Source organism: Nerophis lumbriciformis, linkage group LG16 (assembly GCF_033978685.3).
Source record: "Nerophis lumbriciformis linkage group LG16, RoL_Nlum_v2.1, whole genome shotgun sequence".
NCBI lineage: Eukaryota > Metazoa > Chordata > Actinopteri > Syngnathiformes > Syngnathidae > Nerophis > Nerophis lumbriciformis.
Genome location: NC_084563.2, coordinates 6,299,117 through 6,309,470, shown reverse-complemented (window position 1 = coordinate 6,309,470; position 10,354 = coordinate 6,299,117). Strand labels below are relative to the sequence as shown.

Below are 10,354 nucleotides of genomic sequence, written 5' to 3'. Positions count from 1 at the left end.
TAATAATAAAAACAAAATAGTGTATCATCATATAAACAATGATTTTTGTTCAAATAAAGATAAATACTTAAATATCTGCTTGATTTGTGATTTCAAAGCAAGGAATCCAACAAACTGTTCATTTAAAATTGGACAGCAAAATATTTTTACAGTAAAATCCACTTTCAATATAGAGTGATAATAATACACTATTAAAAACACAACAACCGTAGATTTTACAGTATAAAGGACTTGCATGAATATTTACATAAAAAAAAAAAAAAAGGGTATTTTTTTTTATTTTAAACGCTGTAAAAAAAAAAAAAAACCTAATCAAAATATTACGGTATAATTGTTACAAGTATACACATGTTTGATATAAAAACACATTTATATTTATACTGTATATTATTCACTGTTAAAAGCGGCCCTTTAATATTTTGATATTAATGAATATGATATTTTGCTGCTACAATGTAGCAGTAAAATATGATGTTGTTGTCTAAGAGGGAATCAAGTTTCTTTCCACTCGTGAACCACAACACTTTCTTCAAAGTAGCAAAACAAATCATTGTATATGTTTGTTTTTGTGTTCAATCGTTTTTTATTCAAGGAAATCAGACGCATTGTTTTATTGTGAAAAGGCCACTATTCTTTTGAAAATTCCAAAAGGAAGTGACATTCCCTAATCATCTGGGCGTGTTGACAGCAGAGCCGCGACGCCGGAGAGGAAAGTGGACTGTAGTCTCAAGGAGGACTAGACTCCAAACTAGACTCTAGTCTGAAGGAGGACTAGACTCCAAAGTAGACCCTAGTCTGAAGGAGGACTAGCGGGAAGGAACAGGAAGTGGTGAAGAAGTTAGAAATAGAAGAAGAAGAAGTCAATAAAGAAGACACGAAGAAGAAGAAGAAGTGGACAACAGGAAGTCAAGAAGAAGAAGAAGTGGACAACAGGAAGTAAATAAGAAAAGGTACTGAAAAAGAGGAATTAAAACAAGAAAAAGAAGAAGTAAACAAGAAGAAGTAGACAAGAAGAAGTAAACAAGAAGAATAAACAAGAAGTAGTATAGAAAAAGAAGAAGTGAAAAGGGGACAATAAAAGTGTGCAAGGTAGGAAGTGAAGCAGCTTTAGACTATTGTCATTTAGTCAATCAGTGTGTTAATGCCACACCCTCCTGTGAGATTATACTTTCGATTTTGCTTTCTTTGGATGAGATCTTTTAATAACTTCCTGTCTCTATCAGATTGTGTTGACATCTAACAAAACTGCCGTTTGTCCACTCCAACATTGGTGTGTCTTCTCTTCTCTGTGGATGCAGACCGCGTGGCAGGAAACACCGTCTCTGCCACTTCCTGCCCCTTTCCAACAGATGCTGTGATGTCATCGTCTGACCTAGAACAGCACGTCTGCAAGCCTGTGATCCAGAATCCCGCAGACCCCCATGAAACCCACCACCTTCCACCAGAGTCCCATGAGATGCAACAGAATCCCACGGAGACCCACGAGAGTGTCCCAGAGGCCCATGAAACCGACCATAGTCCGTCTGCCCACCTCCTAAGTCCTACCAAGACCGACGAAACCAAGCCGAGACCAGTAAAGACCCACCCGAGTGCCACAGAAACCCATAAAACTGACCACAATCCACCAGAGACCCTTGAGATGCAACATAATCTCCACCAGATTCCCTTACAGACCGATGATACCTACCATAGTCCGTCAGCCCACCTCCTAAGTCCTACCAAGACCGATGAGACCAATCCAAGTCCCGTAAAGAACCACCGGATGCCCACAGAGATCCACTTGGAGACCCATCTGATTTCCTCAAAGACCCATGAAACCTACCATAGTCCGTCAGCCCACCTCCTAAGTCCTACCAAGACCGACGAGACCAAGCCGAGTCCCGTAAAGACCCACCCGAGTGCCACAGAAATGTCTGAGACCCACAACAATCCACCAGAAACACTTGAGATGCACCACAATCCCATGGAGACCCACCACAGTCTTTCAGTGAGTCCTGCCAAGACCTATGAGAGTGACCCCAGTAGCAGCCCTGGAGAAGAAGCCTTAATCAAATCCAACCATTCTCAAACAGAAAAGGAGGAACACAAAGCAGAAGAAGATTGTGCGTCAACAAATAAATCATGTTTAGTTGCAGAATATTTTCATCACGGAGAAATGGAAGGTGCCACTCAGGTCTTTCCAGCACTACCAGAGTCCCATGAGATGCAACAGAATCCCATGGAGACCCACAAGAGTGTCCCAGAGGCCTATGAAACCGACCACAGTCCGTCTGCCCACCTCCTAAGTCCTACCAAGACCGACGAGACCAAGCCGAGTCCAGTAAAAACCCACCCGAGTGCCACAGAAACCCATAAAACTGACCACAATCCACCAGAGACCCCTGAGATGCAACATAATCTCCACCAGATTCCCTTACAGGCCCATGATACCTACCATAGTCCGTCAGCCCACCTCCTAAATCCTACCAAGACCGATGAGACCAATCCAAGTCCCGTAAAGAACCACCGGATGCCCACAGAGATCCACTTGGAGACCCATCTGATTTCCTCAAAGACCCATGAAACCTACCATAGTCCGTCAGCCCACCTCCTAAGTCCTACTAAGACCAAGCCGAGTCCCGTAAAGACCCACCCGAGTGCCACAGAAATGTCTGAGACCCACAACAATCCACCAGAAACACTTGAGATGCACCACAATCCCATGGAGACCCACCCCAGTCTTTCAGTGAGTCCTGCCAAGACCTATGAGAGTGACCCCAGTAGGAGCCCTGGAGAAGAAGCCCTAATCAAATCCAACCATTCTCAAACAGAAAAGGAGGAACACAAAGAAGAAGAAGATTGTGCGTCAACAAATAAATCATGTTTAGTTGCAGAATGTTTTCATCACGGAGAAATGGAAGGTGCCACTCAGGTCTTTCCAGCACTACCAGAGTCCCATGAGATGCAACAGAATCCCACGGAGACCCACGAGAGTGTCCCAGAGGCCCATGAAACCGACCATAGTCCGTCTGCCCACCTCCTAAGTCTTACCAAGACCGACGAAACCAAGCCGAGTCCAGTAAAGACCCACCCGAGTGCCACAGAAACCCATAAAACTGACCACAATCCACCAGAGACCCTTGAGATGCAACATAATCTCCACCAGATTCCCTTACAGACCCATGATACCTACCATAGTCCGTCAGCCCACCTCCTAAGTCCTACCAAGACCGATGAGACCAATCCAAGTCCCGTAAAGAACCACCGGATGCCCACAGAGATCCACTTGGAGACCCATCTGATTTCCTCAAAGACCCATGAAACCTACCATAGTCCGTCAGCCCACCTCCTAAGTCCTACTAAGACCAAGCCGAGTCCCGTAAAGACCCACCCGAGTGCCACAGAAATGTCTGAGACCCACAACAATCCACCAGAAACACTTGAGATGCACCACAATCCCATGGAGACCCACCACAGTCTTTCAGTGAGTCCTGCCAAGACCTATGAGAGTGACCCCAGTAGCAGCCCTGGAGAAGAAGCCCTAATCAAATCCAACCATTCTCAAACAGAAAAGGAGGAACACAAAGCAGAAGAAGATTGTGCGTCAACAAATAAATCATGTTTAGTTGCAGAATATTTTCATCACGGAGAAATGGAAGGTGCCACTCAGGTCTTCCCAGCAGTGCCGACAAAGTCTGCTGAAGTTGAGAAAAAGCCCAGCAGTCCACCTGTGACACATCCCGTCATGACTCGTGTTCAGTCTGATTCCCAGCAGCCGCCCGCCCACTTCTCAGCTTCTTCTTCAGGTGAGCCAAAACTTTGTGGCTATTTGCAGAAGCAGGGCGGGCCTCTGCGCGGATGGAAGCGGCGCTGGTTCACCTGCGAGGAGAAGAGGAACCAGCTCTTCTACTACCGCACGCCACAGGACCTCAGGCCTCTCGGCCGAGTGGACCTCGGCGCCGCCACCTTCACCTACCCCTTGAAGGCGGAGGCGGGCACCTTCCACATCAAGACGCCCGAGCGCACCTTCATCCTGAAGGTAAGACTTTGACCTCACACTGCAAAAACTGAAATCTAAGTCAGTTTAAATATCTCAAATAAGGGTGATATTTGCTTATTTTCTGTCTGATGAGATAATTCTTCTCACTAAGCAGATTTTATGCTAGTGTTTTACTTGTTTTAAGGGTTTTGGTCCTAAATTATCTCAGTAAGATATTACAGCTTGTTGCTGAGATTTTATGACCTATATCATGGGTGTCAAACTCTGGCCCGCGGGCCAAATTTGGCCCGCCGTGTAATTTAATTTGGCCCTTGAGGCAATATCAAATTAACATTAGAGCTGGCCCGCCGGTATTATACAGCGGCGGTGCCGATGTAGCACCGCTAGGGATGTCCCGATCCAGGTTTTTGCACTTCCGATCCGATACCGATATTGTTTTTGCACTTCCGATCCGATACCGATACTGACCGATACCGATACTGGCCTATCCGAGCATTAGTGATGGGTTGATGAGGCGTCATGAAGCGTTTCGACACATTGCAAAACTGTATTGATACTGTGTCGATATTGTGTCACTAAATACTGACATCTGCTGGACATTAGGGCTGCAGCTAACGATTATTTTTCTATCGATTAATCTATAGATTATTTTTTCGGTTAATCGGTTAATCTATAGATTATTTTTTCGATTAATCTATAGATTATTTTTCCTTTTACCGATTATTTTTTTTATTTAAAATGAAGAGGAAAAAATAAATGTAGGCCAGTTTTTTCAAAAGGCATGGCTTTTATTTACAAAAAAAAAGTATGGCCACTCAGTCAACATTGACAACAACATGACAAAATATTCTGTAACAATGTAAACATTTAAAACTTTTAACATTTAACAAAATTAAAAGTAGCTTATTTGCTTTTTAATGTGCAAATATAAAAGTAAACATCCAGTGCAAATCTTAATATTCTGGAATAGTATAAGCATTTCAAAAGTAAAAGTATTGCTTATTTTGCTTTAAAATGTGCAAAAATAAAGATAAACATCCAATACAAAAAAGTGCAAAACGGAAATATTCTGTAACAAGTGTAAACATTTCAACAAAAGTAAAAGTATTGCTTATTTGCTAAAATGTGCAAAAATAAAGCTAAACATCCAATACAAAAAAGTGTACAGTGTAAACATTTCAACAAAAGTAAAAGTATTGCTTATTTTGCTTAATAACACAACAATGATAGTATGATTAAAGTGAAAGTTAATTGTTGGTTTGTACATAGTATATGTAACTGTTAATGTTGTAAAAGGTATTTGCACAACTAATTAACGTTAGTGTTTGTGACACGTCTTGTGCCGTGGGGTTCTTTCAGGACCGACAGACTGAACGCCAGACGGCTTTGCCAGGTTTACAATCTTTTAATTTTACACAAAGTCTTTTCTCTTCCAACTCTTTTCTCTTTCTTTCCTCGCTTTTCAGCTCCTCTTCCTCGCTCGCTCGTCGTCCCCTGTCTCTTGCGGCGTCGCTCCCGGCGCGCCCCGCCTCGCCGCTCGCTCGCCGCCGCCGCCTCTCCACAGCGTTAAAGAGGAGCGCGTCTTTGTAAACACTGAACAGGCACGCCAAACGCGCCTCTCAGAGCAAACGGTGCTTTAGTTTATGAACTTACAACGCAGATACAAATGACACATTCATGTTTTTGTGTAATAATGACAACGTATACGCACGCGGACGATTGACTTGTTGATGGTGATGGCAAGAACGCTGTCGGGGGTTTTCTTTTCAAATGTTCGTTCATAGCCGTTGTGCTGCTATGATAGGCCATTTCCGCTCGACACAGTGTGCATACAACAACATTATTAGGCCGTTTATTGAAATACTCCCACACTTTTGACGACTTTTGGCGTGCTTTTTTCCCCTCGCTCGCATCGTCTGCTTTGCGCTCCGCCATGACAGTAGTGTGACGTAAATATGCGACGCGCCGACGCACAAAAACGGCGTCGACGTATTTACGTAACCGATGACGTCGACTACGTCGACGCGTCGTTTCAGCCTTACTGGACATTAAAAATCCCTACAGGCAACCTATGGACCGACTCAACTGACACTGATTTTATGACCTAGTACAGTGGTTCTCAAATGGGGGTAAGCGTACCCCTGGGGGTACTTGAAGGTATGCCAAGGGGTACGTGAGATTTTTAAAAAATATTCTAAAAATAGCAACAATTCAAAAATCCTTTATAAATATATTTATTGAATAATACTTCAACAAAATATGAATGTAAGTTCATAAACTCAGTGAAGCACAAGCTCAGGTTTCTCACTAAAATGTCTGTCAAAAAAAACTGTGAAAAGAAATGCAACAAGGCAATATTCAGTGTTGACAGCTAGATTTTTTGTGGACATGTTCCATAAATATTGATGTTAAAGATTTCTTTTTTTGTGAAGAAATGTTTAGAATTAAGTTCATGAATCCAGATGGATCTCTAATACAATCCCCAAAGAGGGCACTTTAAGTTGATGATTACTTCTATGTGTAGAAATCTTTATTTATAATTGAATCACTTGTTTATTTTTCAACAAGTTTTTAGTTATTTGTATATCTTTTTTTTCCAAATAGTTCAAGAAAGACCACTACAAATAAGCAATATTTTGCACTGTTATACAATTTAATAAATCAGAAACTGATGACATAGTGCTGTATTTTTTTTTTTCAACCAAAAATGCTTTGCTCTGATTAGGGGGTACTTGAATTAAAAAAAATCACAGGGGGTACATTGCTGAAAAAAGGTTGAGAACCACTGACCTAGTATATACAATAATATAAACCAAGTCATTGTATTTCATTTAGGATTATTTCATAACTTAATTTAAATAAAAATATATTTTTTGTCTTTTTTAGATACAGTCAATAAATAATGTGAACATGTATCATAACATGGAAATCTAAGAGAACGTGTTGTGAATGAGGATGCTTGTGGACCTGGAAATTATTATTATTATTTTTTTTTTACACATTTTTATTTTTTAAAAAAACAGTTTTTCCAACGTATTCAATTTTAGACGCTTTCTCTTCTTAGTTATTATTTCTCCGGCTGTAGAAAAGAGCCGCTCACAGGGCACAGAGGAGGCGTCAGTGCGACACAGTTCGCGTATCGGTCACGTGACCAAAACAGCTCATGATCGGTCACGTGACTTTCTAAAAGCGGTACGCGCACCGACACTGGGTTTCGCTCTATGAGATCGACGCATGCGCCGATGCATCGGTGTTGCCGGACCCATCACTACCGAGCATGTATTAAAGTTTAAAGTTATTTAGCCTACTTAGTTGTCAGAATCATGTTGAAAAGGGTTTTAGTACTCTTGATAACAACTAGCCAGCTGAATTAGGGGAGTTTGAATAATACACAATGGTTGGTAACAAGAAACTGACCTGTTTATTCAAGGATAAACACAAAATAGACAAAATTATACATGACAAACAGAAATGGCATCATTGAAACTAGGGCTGGGCGATATGGCCTTTTTTTAATATTGCAATATTTTAAGGCCATATTGCGATACACGATATACAGGTAAAAGCCAGTAAATTAGAATATTTTGAAAAACTTGATTTATTTCAGTAATTGCATTCAAAAGGTGTAACTTGTACATTATATTTATTCATTGCACACAGACTGATGCATTCAAATGTTTATTTCATTTAATTTTGATGATTTGAAGTGGCAACAAATGAAAATCCAAAATTCCGTGTGTCACAAAATTAGAATATTGTGTAAGGCTAATACAAAAAAGGGATTTTTAGAAATGTTGGCCAACTGAAAAGAATGAAAATGAAAAATATGAGCATGTACAATACTCAATACTTGGTTGGAGCTCCTTTTGCCTCAATTACTGCGTTAATGCAGCGTGGCATGGAGTCGATGAGTTTCTGGCACTGCTCAGGTGTTATGAGAGCCCAGGTTGCTCTGATAGTGGCCTTCAACTCTTCTGCGTTTTTGGGTCTGGCATTCTGCATCTTCCTTTTCACAATACCCCACAGATTTTCTATGGGGCTAAGGTCAGGGGAGTTGGCGGGCCAATTTAGAACAGAAATACCATGGTCCGTAAACCAGGCACGGGTAGATTTTGCGCTGTGTGCAGGCGCCAAGTCCTGTTGGAACTTGAAATCTCCATCTCCATAGAGCAGGTCAGCAGCAGGAAGCATGAAGTGCTCTAAAACTTGCTGGTAGACGGCTGCGTTGACCCTGGATCTCAGGAAACAGAGTGGACCGACACCAGCTGGACTGCTGCTGAGTGGTCCAAAGTCATGTTTTCTGACGAAAGCAAATTTTGCATTTCCTTTGGAAATCGAGGTCCCAGAGTCTGGAGGAAGACAGGAGAGGCACAGGATCCACGTTGCCTGAAGTCTAGTGTAAAGTTTCCACCATCAGTGATGGTTTGGGGTGCCATGTCATCTGCTGGTGTCGGTCCACTCTGTTTCCTGAGATCCAGGGTCAACGCAGCCGTCTACCAGCAAGTTTTAGAGCACTTTTAAATGCTTTAAAATGTAATATCGGAAATTATCGGTATCGTTTTTTTTTTAATTATCGGTATCGGTATCGTTTTTTTATTTTTTATTTTTTTATTAAATCAACATAAAAGACACAAGATACACTTACAATTAGTGCACCAACCCAAAAAAACTCCCTCCCCCATTCACTCATTCACACAAAAGGGTTGTTTCTTTCTGTTATTAATATTGTGGTTCCTACATTATATATCAATATATATCAATACAGTCTGCAAGGGATACAGTCCATAAGCACACATGATTGTGCGTGCTGCTGGTCCACTAATAGTACTAACCTTTAAAAGTTAATTTGACTCATTTTCATTAATTGCTAGTTTATATGTAACTGTTTTTATATTGTTTTACTTTTTTTATTCAAGAATATTTATTTATTTATTTATTTTTTCCCCCAACTATTTTTATTGGCATTTTCAAATAGACAGAAAAAAGTGCAAGTCGAAACAGTACAATTTTAAAGTCAGTAAATGATTCACACCCTTTCCCTTAAAACCCAAACCACCCACCCACCCTCCCACCCCACTCAGGTCCCACCAACGAGGGACAAATGGCACAATTATATAACAAGTAAGACGACAAAGACAGACACATTCTCACACACACACACACACACACACATACGAGCCCAGAGACAGACAGACGGGATGAAAAGGAGAGAGAGAGGGAGAAAAAAAAAAAGAAAAAAAAATTATATATATATAAAAAATATCTAATAATAATAAAATAAAATAAATTTTTTATAATAATAATATATAATAAAATAAAAATAGAATAAAATAATACTAATAAATAGAAGGGAGATTATTCCTCATCTGCATCTGGGCATAGGTCAAGAGAGTTGACATACAGCAAAAAAGGACTCCATGAGCTTTCAAATGCTTGAGCCGAGCCTTTTAGCGAAAACCTAAGTTTTTCCAGTTTTAGATTGTAGAGAACCTCTCTAATCCAACGGCCGTGTGATGGGGGGCGAGCCAGCTTCCAATTAAACAAGATCAATCGCCTGGCCAGCAAGGTCGTAAAAGCAACAGCGCGTTTTAGTGGTACCGGGCACATGTTGTTAACCTACTCAGTGGCCTAGTGGTTAGAGTGTCCGTCCTGAGATCGGTAGGTTGGGAGTTCAAACCCCGGCCGAGTCATACCAAAGACTATAAAAATGGGACCCATTACCTCCCTGCTTGGCACTCAGCATCAAGGGTTGGAATTGGGGGTTAAATCACCAAAAATGATTCCCGGGCGCAGCCACCGCTGCTGCCCACTGCTCCCCTCACCTCCCAGGGGGTGATCAAGGGTGATGGGTCAAATGCAGAGAATAATTTCGCCACACCTAGTGTGTGTGTGACAATCATTGGTACTTTAACTTTAACTTTAACTTTATCGGGGCATACGCCAAAAATGGCTGATAATGGGTTGGGAGGAAAGTTTTGACCGTATGCTTTTCCAATTGTGTCAAAAATGTCCTCCCAAAAGGAACATAGTTTAGAGCAGGACCAGAACATATGGACGTGATCAGCCGGAGATTGTTTGCATCTATTTTTTTTTTTTTTTTTTTTTAATTAAATCAACATAAAAAACACAAGATACACTTACAATTAGTGCACCAACCCAAAAAACCTCCCTCCCCCATTTACACTCATTCACACAAAAGGGTTGTTTCTTTCATTTATTAATATTCTGGTTCCTACATTATATATCAATATATATCAATACAGTCTGCAAGGGATACAGTCCGTAAGCACACATGATTGTGCGTGCTGCTGGTCCACTAATAGTACTAACCTCTAACACTTAATTTTAGTCATTTTCATTAATTACTAGTTTATA

General features: G+C 41.0%; 1 protein-coding gene across 3 annotated transcripts in view; it reads left to right on the top strand.

The window, feature by feature from the left end:
* The first annotated feature begins 681 nt into the window (after positions 1–681).
* Positions 682–10,354, top strand: part of tbc1d2 (TBC1 domain family, member 2) — a 50,068-nt gene continuing 40,395 nt past the window's right edge. Inside the window, exons 1-3 of one of the 3 annotated variants that reach the window (XM_061976551.1) lie at positions 682–1,089; positions 1,299–3,190; positions 3,326–4,018. In XM_061976551.1, the coding sequence (XP_061832535.1) occupies positions 1,358–3,190; positions 3,326–4,018 (2,526 nt within the window). In that variant the 5' untranslated portion in view covers positions 682–1,089; positions 1,299–1,357. Of the gene's footprint in view, positions 4,019–10,354 lie in introns of all 3 variants that reach the window. The other 2 variants (XM_061976549.1, XM_061976550.1) reach the window with 2 other exon arrangements.